Source organism: Salmo salar, chromosome 24, assembly GCF_965601325.2.
Source record: "Salmo salar chromosome 24, fSalSal1, whole genome shotgun sequence".
NCBI lineage: Eukaryota > Metazoa > Chordata > Actinopteri > Salmoniformes > Salmonidae > Salmo > Salmo salar.
Genome location: NC_138314.1, coordinates 50,097,398 through 50,115,008, shown reverse-complemented (window position 1 = coordinate 50,115,008; position 17,611 = coordinate 50,097,398). Strand labels below are relative to the sequence as shown.

At 49.0% G+C, this 17,611-nt stretch overlaps 1 protein-coding gene across 1 annotated transcript in view; it reads right to left on the bottom strand.

Annotated features, from left to right (window-relative positions):
- Nucleotides 1-14,384, bottom strand: part of tars1 (threonyl-tRNA synthetase 1) — a 69,154-nt gene extending 54,770 nt beyond the window's left edge. The window contains exons 1-5 of the mRNA XM_082968762.1: nucleotides 14,227-14,384; nucleotides 13,361-13,435; nucleotides 12,593-12,783; nucleotides 4,547-4,670; nucleotides 4,155-4,276 (exon numbers count right to left, since the gene is read on the bottom strand). Of these exons, the coding sequence (XP_082824888.1) occupies nucleotides 4,155-4,276; nucleotides 4,547-4,670; nucleotides 12,593-12,783; nucleotides 13,361-13,435; nucleotides 14,227-14,286 (572 nt within the window). The 5' untranslated portion in view covers nucleotides 14,287-14,384. The remainder of the gene's footprint in view (nucleotides 1-4,154; nucleotides 4,277-4,546; nucleotides 4,671-12,592; nucleotides 12,784-13,360; nucleotides 13,436-14,226) is intronic.
- Between the last annotated feature and the right edge of the window lie 3,227 nt (nucleotides 14,385-17,611).

Here is a 17,611-nt window from a genome sequence, read left to right as displayed (position 1 = left end):
AGGCTATATACAGGGGGTACCGGTACAGAGTCAATGTGGAGGCTGTATACAGGGTGTTACGGTACAGAGTCAATGTGGAGGCTGTATACAGGGGGTACCGGTACAGAGTCAATGTGGAGGCTATATACAGGGGGTACCGGTACAGAGTCAATGTGGAGGCTATATACAGGGGGTACCGGTACAGAGTCAATGTGGAGGCTATATACAGGGGGTACCGGTACAGAGTCAATGTGGAGGCTATATACAGGGGGTACCGGTACAGAGTCAATGTGGAGGCTATATACAGGGGGTACCGGTACAGAGTCAATGTGGAGGCTATATACAGGGGGTACCGGTACAGAGTCAATGTGGAGGCTATATACAGGGGGTACCGGTACAGAGTCAATGTGGAGGCTATATACAGGGGGTACCGGTACAGAGTCAATGTGGAGGCTATATACAGGGGGTACCGGTACAGAGTCAATGTGGAGGCTATATACAGGGGGTACCGGTACAGAGTCAATGTGGAGGCTATATACAGGGGGTACCGGTACAGAGTCAATGTGGAGGCTATATACAGGGGGTACCGGTACAGAGTCAATGTGGAGGCTATATACAGGGGGTACCGGTACAGAGTCAATGTGGAGGCTATATACAGGGGGTACCGGTACAGAGTCAATGTGGAGGCTATATACAGGGGGTACCGGTACAGAGTCAATGTGGAGGCTATATACAGGGGGTACCGGTACAGAGTCAATGTGGAGGCTATATACAGGGGGTACCGGTACAGAGTCAATGTGGAGGCTATATACAGGGGGTACCGGTACAGAGTCAATGTGGAGGCTATATACAGGGGGTACCGGTACAGAGTCAATGTGGAGGCTATATACAGGGGGTACCGGTACAGAGTCAATGTGGAGGCTATATACAGGGGGTACCGGTACAGAGTCAATGTGGAGGCTATATACAGGGGGTACCGGTACAGAGTCAATGTGGAGGCTATATACAGGGGGTACCGGTACAGAGTCAATGTGGAGGCTATATACAGGGGGTACCGGTACAGAGTCAATGTGGAGGCTATATACAGGGGGTACCGGTACAGAGTCAATGTGGAGGCTATATACAGGGGGTACCGGTACAGAGTCAATGTGGAGGCTATATACAGGGGGTACCGGTACAGAGTCAATGTGGAGGCTATATACAGGGGGTACCGGTACAGAGTCAATGTGGAGGCTATATACAGGGGGTACCGGTACAGAGTCAATGTGGAGGCTATATACAGGGGGTACCGGTACAGAGTCAATGTGGAGGCTATATACAGGGGGTACCGGTACAGAGTCAATGTGGAGGCTATATACAGGGGGTACCGGTACAGAGTCAATGTGGAGGCTATATACAGGGGGTACCGGTACAGAGTCAATGTGGAGGCTATATACAGGGGGTACCGGTACAGAGTCAATGTGGAGGCTATATACAGGGGGTACCGGTACAGAGTCAATGTGGAGGCTATAAACAGGGGGTACCGGTACAGAGTCAATGTGGAGGCTATATACAGGGAGTACGGGTACAGAGTCAATGTGTGGGGGGCACCGTTGTTGAGGTAATTATGTACATGTAGGTAGAGTTATTAAAGCAACTATGCATAGATAAGACAGTAGCAGCCGCATTCCAGGGGGGGGGGCAATGCAAATAGTCTGGGTGGCCATTAGATTAGATGTTCAGGAGTCTTATGGCTTGGGGGGGGTAGAAGCTGTTTAGAAGCCTCTTGGACCTAGATTTGGCGCTCCGGTACCGCTTGCCGTGTGGTAGGAGAGAAAACAGTCTATGACTATGGTGGATGGAGTCTGACAATTTTTAGGTCCTTCCTGACACCGCCTGGTACAGAGGTCCTGGATGGCAGGAAGCTTGACCCCGGTGATGTACTGGGCCGTACGCACTACCCTCTGTAGTGCCTTGCGTTCGGAGGCCGAGCAGTTGCCATACAAGGCAGTGATGCAACCCGTCAGGATACTCTCGATGGTGCAGCTGTAGAACCTTTTGAGGATCTGAGTCTCCTGAGGGGGATTAGGTTTTGTCGTGCCCTCTTCACAACTGTCTTGATGTGCTTTGACCATGTTACTTTGTTGATGTGGACACCAAGGAACTTGAAGCTCTCAACCTGCTCCACTACAGCCCCATCGATGAGAACGGGGCATGCTCAGTCCTTTTCCAGTAGTCCACAATCATCTACTTTGTCTTGATCACATTGAGGGAAAGGTTGTTGTCCTGGCACCTCACGGCCAGGTCTCTGACCTCCTCCCTATAGGCCGTCTCGTTGTTGGTGATCAGGCCTAGCATTGTTGTGTCGTCGGTAAACTTAATGGTGTTGGAGTCGTGCCTGGCCATGCAGTCATGGGTGAACAGGGAGTACAGGAGGGGACTGAGCACGCACCCCTGAGGGATGCCTACCCTTACCACCTGGGTGCGGCCCATCAGGAAGTCTAGGATCCAGTTGCAGAGGGAGGTGTTTAGTCCCAGGGTCCTTAGCTTAGTGATGAGCTTTGTGGACACTATGGTGTTGAACGCTGAGCTGTAGTCAATGAACAGCATTCTCACATAGGTCTTCCTTTTGTGCAGTGTGGAGTGCAATAGAGATTGCATCATCTGTGGATCTGTTTGGGCGGTATGCAAATTGGAGTGGGTCTAGGGTTTCTGGGATAATGGTGTTGATGTGAGCCATGACCAGCCTTTCAAAGCACTTCATGGCTACAGATGTGAGTGCTACGGGTCTGTAGTCATTTAGTCAGGTTATCTTAGTGCTCTTGGGCACATTGACTATGGTGGTCTGCTTGAAGCATGTTGGTATTACAGGGACATGTTGAAAATGTCAGTGAAGACACTTGGCAGTGGGTCAATGCATGCTCGGAGTACACGTCCTGGTAATCCGTCTGGCCCCGCGGCCTTGTGAATGTTGACCTGTTTAAAAGGTCTTACTCACATCGGCTACTGAGAGCGTGATCACACAGTCGTCCGGAACAGCTGATGCTCTCATGCATGCCTCAGTGTTGCTTTCCTCAAAGCGAGTATAGAAGTTATTTAGCTCGTCTGGTAGGCTCGTGTCTCTGGGCAGCTCTCGACTGTGCTTCCCTTTGTAGTCTAAAAGTTTGCAAGCCCTGCCACATCCAACGAGCGTCAGAGCCGGTATAGTATGATTTGATCTTAGCCCCGTATTGATGCTTTGCCTGTTTGATGGTTCATCGGAGGGCATAGCGGGATTTCTTGTAAGCTTCCGGATTAAAGTCCCACTCCTTGAAAGCAGCAGCTCTACCCTTTAGCTCAGTGCGAATGTTGCCTGTAATCCATGGCTTCTGGTTGGGGTATGTACGTACAGTCACTGTGGGGACGACGTCCTCGATGCACTAGCAAAACAGTCCTGTAGTTTAGCATCTGCTTCATCTGACCACTTTTTTTACAGACAGAGGTTTTACGCCCCTAGTTACAGTCTTGTCCCATCACTGCAACTTCCGTACGGACTGGGGAGAGGCGAACGTCGAGAGCCATGCGTCCTCCGAAACACGACCACGCCAAGCTACACTGCTTCTTGACACTAATGTGTCGGAGGAAACACCATACAGCTGGTGCCCGTGTTAGCGTGCGTGCAACCGGCCTGCCACAAGGAATCGCTAGAGCGCGATGGGACAAGGACCTCCCGGGCCGGCCAAACCCAGACGATGCTGGGCCAATTGTGCATCGCCTCATGGTCTCCCGGTTGCGGCCGGCAGCGACACAGCCGGGATCGAACCCGGAACTGTAGTGACGCCTCAAGCACTGCTGCGCCACTCGGGGTCTACATTACATCTTCCAATAATATCGTGCCTGCTTGCCAAGCCAACTGGCATCAACATAACCCGAGTGAAGAGTCAGTTCTGTCAATTCAGGAAGTTACATTTAAATTGGATTTCTAGGAATTGGTTTTCTATTAATTTCTTTTCAATGAATATCCTGAATTGACCCCAACACTGTGTCAACTTAGATGTTGAAAGTACATTGGTGTTGGATGAACATATATCATCTAAACACTGGAACATTCTTCCTGGTCTGCTCACGCTTACTACTCATTCCCTGTCTTATTGGTTTAGCTGGCTGACAAGTCTTTACCCGGCTGAAACTGGCCAATGAGACGAGGCGTTACTCACTCTTGGTCCAGGAACATGTCGTAGTAGAAGCCGTTCTCGATGGGCGGACCGTAACACAAACAGCCTCCGTAGACCCTCTCCATCGCCTCACCCATTATGTGGGCACTGGAGTGCCAGTACACCTGACGAGGAGGAGGAAAGGATGGCGAGGGAAGAGAGCAGGGGGAGGATGGCGAGGGGAGAGAGCGGGGGAGGATGGCGAGGGGAGAGAGCGGGGGAGGATGGCGAGGGGAGAGAGCGGGGGAGGATGGCGAGGGAAGATATAACCAAAAGTTAGCGTCTTTATCTAGAAGGTTTAATCCAAATAGCATTACTTTAAAAAGACTTATAGGGCCAGTTTCCCAGACATGGATTAAACCCAGGAGAAACTGGCGCTGAAAGTCTGTACTTACAGCTTTAGCCTCGTCGTCATCAAACTTGAGTAGCTGCAGACTACAGCTTTCCTCTAGAGGTCGGTCCAGGTCCCACACAGAGCTGTTCACCTTGGCTATCACTGTGGCATCAGCTAGACCCTGACTATATACATTTTAAAAAGAAAGAGACACACATATAACTATTAAAAATGTATCATCCCTGTAGCTCAGTTGGTAGAGCATGGTGTTTGCAACACCAGGGTTGTGGGTTCGATTCCCACGGGTGGCCAGTACAACAACAACAAAAAATACATGAAATGTATGCATTCACTACTGTAAGTCGCTCTGGATAAGAGCGTCTGCTAAATGACAAAAATGTAAAATGTATCTGTTATAATAGAGGCCTGTCCAGGTTGTCTGCGAGAGCCTAAATACAGGGATAGCTTTGTGTTATTACAGTCATCACTAGAATACAGGGACAGTTTAGTGTTATTACAGAGTCATCACTAGAATACAGGGACAGTTTAGTGGTTCTTCAGGATCGGTGGGTCCCCCACGGGATGGTTGAGCTAACGTAGGCTAATGTGATTAGCGTGAGGTTGTTAGTAACAAGAACATTTCCCAGGACATAGACATATCTGATATGGGCAGAAAGCTTAAATTCTTGTTATTCTAACTGCACTGTCCAATTTACAGTAGCTATTACAGTGAAATAATACCATGCTATTGTTTGAGGAGAGTGCACAGTTATGAACTTAGTTATTAATAAACAAATTAGGAACATTTGGGCAGTATTGATACAAAATGTTGAACAGAAATGCAATGGTTCATTGGATCAGTCTAAAAATTTGCATGTACACTGCTGCCATCTAGTGGCCAAAATCTAAATTGCACCTAGGCTGGAATAATACATTATGGCCTATCTCTTGCATTTCAAAGATGTCATTATGGGGTGTGGTGTGTAGACTGATGAGAGAAAAATATAATCTAATCCGTTTTAAATTAAGGCTGTAACGTAACAAAATATGTAATAAGGGGTCTGAATACTTTCCGAATGCACCGTATACCCAAGAAAGAAGATTACAATATTGGCATATTGGCCAAATAAATCTAATAAGAAACGTTTTGGATGTTACATGAAATGAACAGCTTTTTAGGGAGACCGAACACAGTCATTTCTATTATTACTTGAGACCGTTCCGGGCGCCCTCCACAGAGACCGTTCCGGGCGCCCTCCACAGAGACCGTTCCGGGCGCCCTCCACAGAGACCGTTCCGGGCGCCCTCCACAGAGACCGTTCCGGGCGCCCTCCACAGAGACCGTTCCGGGCGCCCTCCACAGAGACCGTTCCGGGCGCCATATTGGCCAAATAAATCTAATAAGAAACGTTTTGGATGTTACATGAAATGAACAGCGTTTTTGGGAGACCGAACACATTAGGAAAAGTATGCGAGTCTGTCAAAACATGGATAACCATTTGAAAGGAAATGATTGGCTGAACACAGTCATTTCTATTATTACTTTAGACCGCTCCTGACGCCACGCCCTCCATAGATCTTAAAGATTTGAATATTTCATGATCACAATATTTCATAACATGTCATTTGGAATGTCTTAAAGGTCCGTATAGAAGGCATAGTCCTTCAGGACAACACCAGGTGAACAGTAGTGGTCAGTATACCGTATATAGGGTATTTGAAAAAAGCCACGGTATGGTTTTTCGATACCGTCAAAACTACTTCGTTGAAGTTTCCCCCCCCCCCCCCAATACATTTGAATATTTGACCTACCTTTTAAGTTAATACCTGTAGTCAACTCGTGCAATCCATTAGGAGATAATACGTTAGGAGATTGTGTTCATTTCCTCTGTTACATTATGAAGCTTACCATAGTTCCCCAGAACAGTTGAGCCAGTCACGTATTTGCAAATAGTAGAGGTGGACCGATTAATCGGAATGGCCGATTTCAAGTTTTCATAACAAATCGGTATTTAAATTGATTTGCCGATTAAAAAAACAAAAACAAATGTACACCTTTATTTAACTAGGCGAGCCCAGGTAGGAGCGAGGAGAGGGACGGAAGCTATACTGTTACACTGGCAATACTAAAGTGCCTATAATAACATCCAATAGTCCAAAGTCCTATAATAACTACAACCTAAAACTTCTTACCTGGGAATATTGAAGACTCATGTTAAAAGGAACCACCAGCTTTCATATGTTCTCATGTTCTGAGCAAGGAACTTAAACGTTAGCTTTCTACCATGGCACATATTGCACTTTTAATTTCTTCTCCAACACTTTGTTTTGCATTATTTAAACCAAATTGAACATGTTTCATTATTTATTTGAGGCTAAATTGATTTTATTGATGTATTATATTAAGTTAAAATAAGTGTTCATTCAGTATTGTTGTAATTGTCATTATTACAAAAAATAAAATTAAAAAAAACGGCCGATTAATCGGCATCGAAAAATCATAATCGGCCAACTTCTAGTAAATAGCACAACGGGAGACAGCTGGAGCTGGTGAGACCATAGCGTTCTAGATCTATCAGCAAGGCTCTGTTGTAAGGTGCAATTGAGGTGATGACTAAGATGTTTACCATCAGAAATCTTATAATGGCTTTCTGCCAGAAGAAACATCTGTGGATGAGTTCTGTACAGCTGCCATTTCTCCCCCTGTGCTTTCTGCTAGCTTTTATTTCCCCCCTCTGCTCGGTTCTTCTCCCATCTGTTCCATGTACACATGCTGCTCTTCCTTCAGAAAAGCATCCATCACAACTTTGTTCATTTGCACAATTTCTCTTGTTCACTTTCGCTTGTAAATGTCCAGACTCACCGAAAATGACATTCGGTAGCTACTAGCTAATGCTCTATAACTTTAGAAAAGCTGGATTTGCCTCTTCACAATTAATTGTTTTGTTTTCGATCTTTAGCATTTCGCTAAGAGTGTGTGATTTCTCTATTAAATTGTGCTAATTTTATTAGCATTCTTATAATAGAGGCCCAACAGGCTTTTTTGCACTCCTTGTGCACCATGCCGGTAAAACCAGAAATCCCAGGACGAAAAGGACGGTATGAACATCTGGGTACAGCCCATCCTACTGAATTGCATACCAGGCCAGTCACCACACCCAATATTTTTTTCACAATATATCCAAATGAACTTTTACCAGTTGAATGTAGACAAACATAATATTTTTCTATTATAAAACAACTTTGCTGATTTTTGGGGTTTAAACAAAATATTAAAATGAGTCATGTTGCATAATAAAGTATGTTGGGTAATGTCGCTCAACTGATTACAGATAGAAGTAGGCCCGGGCTACCTGGCCTGGGCTACCTGGCCTGGGCTACCTGGCCTGGGCTACCTGGCCTGGGCTGGCTGGGCTACCTGGCCTGGGCTGGGCTACCTGGCCTGGGCTGGGCTACCTGGCCTGGGCTGGGCTACCTGGCCTGGGCTGGGCTACCTGGCCTGGGCTACCTGGCCTGGGCGCAAATGTAGAAAATGTGTCAATTTGGGATGGCTGATAGTTAAGAAATCAAATACTCACCACCACTAATGAACTATGGAGCTTCTCAAAGTATGTTTCTCCTTCACCTCAAATCAAGTAAACAAAAAAAAGTCTCTTTTTACATCCAATGAGAATGACAAGTGTTACTCAATGAACTTGAAAAATTGTTCGGGCTTTCTCCCTTTTGATAACCACCGAGGCTCATAAAATACCCGACGAATTTTTATCCCTTGTGAAAATACAGCCGTTTCTGTCCAGAGCTCACTGGTGCCTGACGGGCCAGAACAGTCGGTACAATGCTGCAAGTTTGTTGGCAAGTTTAATTTGTTAGCTATAATGTGGGCTATTTTTTTACCTAGTTGGCAATAGAACAAAAGCACGTTATAATTTAAATGAAAATCATAACTGGCACGGAGATCGGTAGAAATGGTAAGACATTGTAAATTGGCAGTCCACATGTAAAAGGTTGCAGACCCTGATTACGGGCAACTTCAGGAGCTTCATAACAGAATCGGCATAAGGCAAGCTCAGTGCATATAGCGGATTTTATTCAAACACATTCATTCATTAAAGATGTTTTATCAGGATGTTCCAAATACCTGTATTGCAAGAATCAAGTTTAAAAGACAGACAGGCCCCAAGCCCCTCCTCCTGCCACTCACACACAGCAGACAGGCCCCAAGCCCCTCCTCCTGCCACTCACACACAGACAGACAGGCCCCAAGCCCCTCCTCCTGTCACTCACACACACAGACAGGCCCCAAGCCCCTCCTCCTGCCACTCACACACAGACAGGCCCCAAGCCCCTCCTCCTGTCACTCACACACAGACACAGACCCCAAGCCCCTCCTCCTGCCACTCACACACACACAGACAGACCCCAAGCCCCTCCTCCTGCCACTCACACACACACAGACAGGCCCCAAGCCCCTCCTCCTGCCACTCACACACACAGACAGGCCCCAAGCCCCTCCTCCTGCCACTCACACACACAGACAGGCCCCAAGCCCCTCCTCCTGCCACTCACACACAGACAGACAGGCCCCAAGCCCCTCCTCCTGCCACTCACACACACAGACAGGCCCCAAGCCCCTCCTCCTGCCACTCACACACACAGACAGGCCCCAAGCCCCTCCTCCTGCCACTCACACACACAGACAGGCCCCAAGCCCCTCCTCCTGCCACTCACACACACACAGACAGGCCCCAAGCCCCTCCTCCTGCCACTCACACACACAGACAGGCCCCAAGCCCCTCCTCCTGCCACTCACACACACAGACAGGCCCCAAGCCCCTCCTCCTGCCACTCACACACAGACAGACAGGCCCCAAGCCCCTCCTCCTGTCACTCACACACACAGACAGGCCCCAAGCCCCTCCTCCTGCCACTCACACACACAGACAGACCCCAAGCCCCTCCTCCTGCCACTCACACACACAGACAGACCCCAAGCCCCTCCTCCTGCCACTCACACACACAGACAGGCCCCAAGCCCCTCCTCCTGCCACTCACACACACAGACAGACCCCAAGCCCCTCCTCCTGCCACTCACACACACAGACAGGCCCCAAGCCCCTCCTCCTGCCACTCACACACACAGACAGACCCCAAGCCCCTCCTCCTGCCACTCACACACAGACACAGGCCCCAAGCCCCTCCTCCTGCCACTCACACACACAGACAGGCCCCAAGCCCCTCCTCCTGCCACTCACACACAGACAGACAGGCCCCAAGCCCCTCCTCCTGCCACTCACACACACAGACAGGCCCCAAGCCCCTCCTCCTGCCACTCACACACACAGACAGGCCCCAAGCCCCTCCTCCTGCCACTCACACACACAGACAGACCCCAAGCCCCTCCTCCTGCCACTCACACACACAGACAGACCCCAAGCCCCTCCTCCTGCCACTCACACACAGACACAGGCCCCAAGCCCCTCCTCCTGCCACTCACACACACAGACAGGCCCCAAGCCCCTCCTCCTGCCACTCACACACACAGACAGACCCCAAGCCCCTCCTCCTGCCACTCACACACACAGACAGGCCCCAAGCCCCTCCTCCTGCCACTCACACACACAGACAGACCCCAAGCCCCTCCTCCTGCCACTCACACACACAGACAGGCCCCAAGCCCCTCCTCCTGCCACTCACACACAGACAGACCCCAAGCCCCTCCTCCTGCCACTCACACACAGACAGACCCCAAGCCCCTCCTCCTGCCACACACACACAGACAGGCCCCAAGCCCCTCCTCCTGCCACTCACACACAGACGGACCCCAAGCCCCTCCTCCTGCCACTCACACACAGACGGACCCCAAGCCCCTCCTCCTGCCACTCACACACAGACGGACCCCAAGCCCCTCCTCCTGCCACTCACACACAGACGGACCCCAAGCCCCTCCTCCTGCCACTCACACACAGACAGACCCCAAGCCCCTCCTCTTGCCACTCACACACAGACAGACCCCAAGCCCCTCCTCCTGCCACTCACACACACAGACAGGCCCCAAGCCCCTCCTCCTGCCACTCACACACACAGACAGACCCCAAGCCCCTCCTCCTGCCACTCACACACACAGACAGACCCCAAGCCCCTCCTCCTGCCACTCACACACAGACAGACCCCAAGCCCCTCCTCTTGCCACTCACACACAGACAGACCCCAAGCCCCTCCTCCTGCCACTCACACACACAGACAGGCCCCAAGCCCCTCCTCCTGCCACTCACACACACAGACAGACCCCAAGCCCCTCCTCCTGCCACTCACACACACAGACAGACCCCAAGCCCCTCCTCCTGCCACTCACACACACAGACAGACCCCAAGCCCCTCCTCCTGCCACTCACACACAGACAGACCCCAAGCCCCTCCTCCTGCCACTCACACACACAGACAGGCCCCAAGCCCCTCCTCCTGCCACTCACACACACAGACAGACCCCAAGCCCCTCCTCCTGCCACTCACACACAGACAGACCCCAAGCCCCTCCTCTTGCCACTCACACACAGACAGACCCCAAGCCCCTCCTCCTGCCACTCACACACAGACAGACCCCAAGCCCCTCCTCCTGCCACTCACACACAGACAGACCCCAAGCCCCTCCTCCTGCCACTCACACACAGACAGACCCCAAGCCCCTCCTCCTGCCACTCACACACAGACAGACAGGCCCCAAGCCCCTCCTCCTGCCACTCACACACAGACAGACAGGCCCCAAGCCCCTCCTCCTGCCACTCACACACAGACAGACAGGCCCCAAGCCCCTCCTCCTGCCACTCACACACAGACAGACAGGCCCCAAGCCCCTCCTCCTGCCACTCACACACAGACAGACAGACCCCAAGCCCCTCCTCCTGCCACTCACACACAGACAGACCCCAAGCCCCTCCTCCTGCCACTCACACACAGACAGACCCCAAGCCCCTCCTCCTGCCACTCACACACAGACAGACCCCAAGCCCCTCCTCCTGCCACTCACACACAGACAGACCCCAAGCCCCTCCTCCTGCCACACACACACAGACAGACCCCAAGCCCCTCCTCCTGCCACTCACACACAGACAGACCCCAAGCCCCTCCTCCTGCCACTCACACACAGACAGACCCCAAGCCCCTCCTCCTGCCACTCACACACAGACAGACCCCAAGCCCCTCCTCCTGCCACTCACACACAGACAGACCCCAAGCCCCTCCTCCTGCCACTCACACACAGACAGACCCCCCAAGCCCCTCCTCCTGCCACTCACAGACAGACAGACCCCCCAAGCCCCTCCTCCTGCCACTCACAGACAGACCCCAAGCCCCTCCTCCTGCCACTCAGACAGACCCCAAGCCCCTCCTCCTGCCACTCAGACAGACCCCAAGCCCCTCCTCCTGCCACTCAGACAGACCCCAAGCCCCTCCTCCTGCCACTCACAGACAGACCCCAAGCCCCTCCTCCTGCCACTCACAGACAGACCCCAAGCCCCTCCTCCTGCCACTCACAGACAGACCCCAAGCCCCTCCTCCTGCCACTCACAGACAGACCCCAAGCCCCTCCTCCTGCCACTCACAGACAGACCCCAAGCCCCTCCTCCTGCCACTCACAGAGACTAAATATCACTTCTTCCTCTCTGACAGGAAGCAGTTTCAACTCGCTTTATGCAGTTGCGGTTTGAACCAACAGAATCAGTGGTACATTTGAATCAGAAAAGAGCATTTTGATATACAGACTAGAAAACCAGATCAGCAAACCGCAAAAATACAGGTCAACTTTTTTGATAAAATAATGACATTATTTACGGGTCTTATGGTTGTGGAAGGTTAATATTTATACTAGGTATGAATACAAGCGCTCAACTCATTGGATTATTTGTAACGCAGTGTATTGATCTTTAATTGTGCAACAAAATGTATTTAGAGAACTTTTCAAAAATCGAGATATATAGCAAGAATAGCCCATAGGTTTGAAGAAATGGAGATATAATTTTTAGGCCATATAGCCCTGCCCTATGGTAGGGTTAAGGTAGGTAAGGGGACTAGCCCTATGGTAGGGTTAAGGTAGGTAAAGGGACTGTCTCACCTGATGCCAGCAGCCACCTGGTAGGGTGTGGTCTTCCAGGACTCAGCCTCCACCACCTTCCCATCTGGCAGAGTCACCTTGATGGGTTTACTGTCCTTCTCTGCCCTCTCTGCCATCAGAGCATCATGCTCCTCCTTCAGTTTGGTGTACAGGGACAGACGCTCCTCCACGTACCCAGGAGGAGGGGACAGCTAGAGGGGGAAGAACGGAGAGAGTGAATCCTTCAGTCTGGTGAATAGAGAGTGAGAATGGACAGGGGGGTGGAGAGAAGTGAGAGACCGTAAGTGAACGGACGGGCGCGGGGGAGAGAGAGTAAGTGAACCGACGGGCGTGGGGGAGAGAGAGTAAGTGAACCGACGGGCGTGGGGGAGAGAGAGTGAGTGAACCGACGGGCGTGGGGGAGAGAGAGTGAGTGAACCGACGGGCGTGGGGGAGAGAGAGTGAGTGAGTGAACCGACGGGCGTGGGGGAGAGAGTGAGTGAGTGAACCGACGGGCGTGGGGGAGAGAGTGAGTGAGTGAACCGACGGGCGTGGGGGAGAGAGAGAGTGAGTGAACCGACGGGCGTGGGGGAGAGAGAGAGTGAGTGAACCGACGGGCGTGGGGGAGAGAGTGGAAGTGAGTGAATAGACAGCTAGAGGAGAAAGGAGAGAAGTCTTGAGCTGTGTGGACCAAGACAGCCCCTTAATCTACAGTGGAGGGGACCGCTAGAGGAGAGACGGACAGAAGGAGAGATTGAGACAGTGACTGCCTTCTACTCCTCCACTTACCTCTGTCTTCCCACCAGCGTCTCCCGCTGCAGCCTTCTTCTTCTTCTTCTCTCCATCTTTACCTCCTCCTCCTCCCTGAACAAAAGTCAGATAATGGGTGTGGTTAGCTCCTTTTAGTCATAACTAACTATTTATATTTATTTTATTTCACCTTTATTTAACCAGGTAGGCTAGTTGAGAACAAGTTCTCATTTGCGACCTGGCCAAGATAAAGCAAAGCAGTGCGACAGAAACACAGAGTTACAGTGCATTTAATTACATTAGCTAGGCCACACAGAGCAGTCAAACCTGCTGTGCAAACAAGGTGGAGACTGATGTTGACACAACTAGTTAGTTTGGCGAGAATTAAAGAACATAACGCCCAAACTACGAGTCATTCTAACAGAGGTACGTTCATTATGAACGTGGCCAAAGGCATGGAATCTAGCTCCGACTACAACGATAAGTCAAAGGTCTATACTATAAAACATTTGTGTTTGTCCTTTGTAGTTGCGTGTCTTTCTTTGCTGAAATGTCTAGTTTTTCAATAAACGTTAATGAAATACAACGACCGACCGCATGTGCTCATTTCATTCAACAAGGAAATTCGGTAGTGGTATTTCATCAACGTTTACTGAATAACTATGTTTCAGCAAGAGAAGAGAGTATTAAATAGCTAACTGGAATGTTTAAGATAAGGAATAATTATTTGAAAAACCGTGATACTATATATATATATATATATATAGGAGTAAAGCCCTTGCTAACGATAGCTTGCTGTCATATGTATCAGCTTGGCTAACAGTTAGCTAGTTAGCTTAGCTTCAGGTCAACAATGACTACATACGTGATGGTACGCAAAGAAACTTAGCAAATAGCCACGCTACCTGTTTCCCTTCGTCAACTTTCAACTCCTTCATTTGCTCCGCCATACTCTTTTCAGCCATTATACGATGACTATACCGGTAAATATATATATTTCTATATGGCGTTAACTGAACCGGTTCACCGGATAGATCTCGTACCGGATATTGGGCGGAAGTTTCGTCACTAACTGATGCAATCGTTGCAGATTTGATTGACAGCAGCGTTGAGCCAATGATGGCTCGCGTCGTCAGTAGTTCAGCACAGCCACAAAGTCATACACCCCGCCTATTTCTACCATATTTCTACCATTTCGCTTCTCTAAAATCTGTTTCTAAACCTAAACACACTGCAAACATTATTAAAGGTTCGGGTTAGGCATAAAGACCAAAAAACACACTTTGTGTTCATTAATTTTTTTTACCATAAATTCCATTTTGACGTTGTGGCTGTGGTAACTAATGGAAACAGTTTGTGGTTGCATTAATATTATGCTGTGGGTAGGGGGAATAATTTTTTTGGGTTCCTGTAAAACATGATTCACAAATTTCACAAGAAATTTGAATGCTGTTCATAGACTAAGGCTCAGCATTTAACACCATAATGCCCTCAAAGCTAAGGGTCCCTAAGGACTGAACACCTCCATCTGTAACTGGATCCTGGACTTCCTGACGGGCCGCCCCAGATGGTGAGGGCAGGCAACAACACATCCGCCACGCTGACCCTCAACACTGGAGTCCCTCAAATATTTTTAAATAATGCACAATTTCTTCCAGAAAACTGTTGAAATTTTAAAAATATTTTGGTATACACATATGTATGTCTCAGAGTGGCGCAGCGGTCCAAGGCACTGCATCTCAGTGCTAGAGGCGTCACTACAGACCCTGGTTCAGCGGCTGGAGGCGACACTACAGTCCCTGGTTCAGCGGTCCAAGGCACTGCATCTCAGTGTAAGAGGCGTCACTACAGTCCCTGGTTCGTATCCAGGCTGCGTCATATCCGGCCGTGATTGGGGGTCCCATAGAGCGGCGCACAATTGGCCCAGTGTCAGCCGGGCTAGGCCGTCATTATAAATAAAAAGTTGCTCTTAACTGAATTGCCTAGTTAAATAAAAGGTTACATTAAAAATAAATGTCTTCAGTGTACCGTTAAACAAAAAAATCTGAATAATTTACTAAATGTTAGCTTATTCCACACAGAAATCCTAAAATGGCCTGGATGATATTATTGGCACCTTCTAGAAGTAGTTAGAAATAATTAGATTTTAAGCAGGTGATTTTCCTTTACTTTGGATTCGAACTCACCTGTGGTGAGTTGCAGGTGCCTGCAATATAAAAAAATCACTAATTCAACCAGTTTGAATAGAGAAAATGACTCATTGTCCCTCACGACGCCAGGACAGCGGAGTCAATCACCACCTTCCGGAGACACCTGAAACCCCACCTCTTTAAGGAATACCTGGGATAGGATAAAGTAATCCTCGATAAACTGCCACACAGATTCAAACTGACCTTCAGTCACAAGGTACGACAGTTTCAACTCGCACCATCCATCGCCAACCCAATGGAAGGGGGTTATATGGTAGGAGACCCAGGAGGACCCCACTGCTGAGAGACATAAGGAAGCCTGACTGTAATATGCCAAAACACACCTGAACATGCCAAAATCCTTCTAGTAGAATGTCCTGTGGACAAATGATACCAAATTAGAGCTATTTTGGTAAAGCACACCATCTCTATGTTTACAGAAAACAAAATGAAGCCTTCAAAGAAAATAAACACCTTCCCTACAGTCAAACATGGAGGTTCAGAGATGTTTTGAGGTTGTTTTGCTACCTCTGACACTGGGTGGCTTGAACCCTGTGTGCATGACATAATGAAACCAGGAGAATGCCAAGGCATTACGGAGAGCAATGTCCGACCCAGTGTCAAAAAGCTGGGTCTCCATCGAAAGTCATGTGTCTTCCAACAGGACAATGACCCCAAACACACTTCAAAAAAAGCACCCAGGAATGGTACAAGACAAAACGCTGGATTGTTCTGAAGTGGCCAGCAATAAGTCCAGATCTAAATTCCATTGAAAACTTGTGGAGAAATCTGAAAACAGCTGTTAGAACTGGAGCAGTGTGCAGTGTGAGAGACAGAGGCCACCTTTATTGCGAAATGATAAAGCACCGTTTTTTAAAAATATTCAGAATTGCCGGATCAGAATCTGCCTCCTGGCGATCTGTCCTACTGGACTCAGAGAGCTACTCTCTCAAGGTATCTTGTTGGGGCGAGTGACTCTGAACGTACAATGGCCCCAAGTCATTATATTCCTTTATTGTGCTTTGTGCTTTTTTGCCTCATGACGTGTGTGTGCTTTGTTGACTATTTCTTCCCACACTCGGGACTCTGACTCTTTATTGGTTACATGGACTCTTGGCCTCCGATCCTATTCTAACCACCTCTCACCGGCTTTGTATTCATGTTACCTGATGAAATTGCTGTAAAATATGGTATTTTTTATTTCACCTTTATTTAATCAAGTAGGCTAGTTGAGAACAAGTTCTCATTTACAACTGCGACCTGGCCAAGATAAAGCAAAGCAGTGCGACAAAAACAACAACACAGAGTTACACATGGAATAAACAAACATACAGTCAATAATGCAGTAGAAAAAAAGAAAGTCTATATACAGTGTGCGCAAATGGCGTGAGGAGGCAAGGCAATAAATAGGCCATAGTAGCGAAGTAATTGCACTTTAGCAGATTAACACTGGAGTTATAGATGAGCAGATGATGATGTGCAAGTAGAAATACTGGTGTGCAAAAGAGCAGAAAGTAAATAAAAACAATATGGGGATGAGGTAGGTAGATTGGGTGGGCTATTTACAGATGGGCCATGTACAGCTGATGTTTAAAGTTAGTGAGGGAAATATAAGTCTCCAGCTTCAGCGATTTTTGAAATTCGTTCCAGTCATTGGCAGCAGAGAATTGGAAGGAAAGGCAGCCAAAGGAGGAATTGGCTTTGGGGGTGACCAGAGAGATATACCTGCTGGACCGCGTGCTACGGGTGGGTGTTGTTATCGTGACCAGTGAACTGAGATAAGGGGGAACTTTACCTAGCAGGGTCTTGTAGATGACCTGGAACCAGTGGGTTTGGCGACGAGTATGAAGCGAGGGCCAGCCAACGAGAGCATACAGGTCGCAGTGGTGGGTAGTATATGGGGCTTTGGTGACAAAACGGATGGCACTGTGATAGACTGCATCCAATTTATTGAGTTGGGTATTGGAGGCTATTTTGTAAATGACATTGCCGAAGTCGAGGATCGGTAGGATGGTCAGTTTTACGAGGGTATGTTTGGCAGCATGAGTGAAAGATGCTTTGTTGCGAAATAGGAAGCCAATTCTAGATTTAACTTTGGATT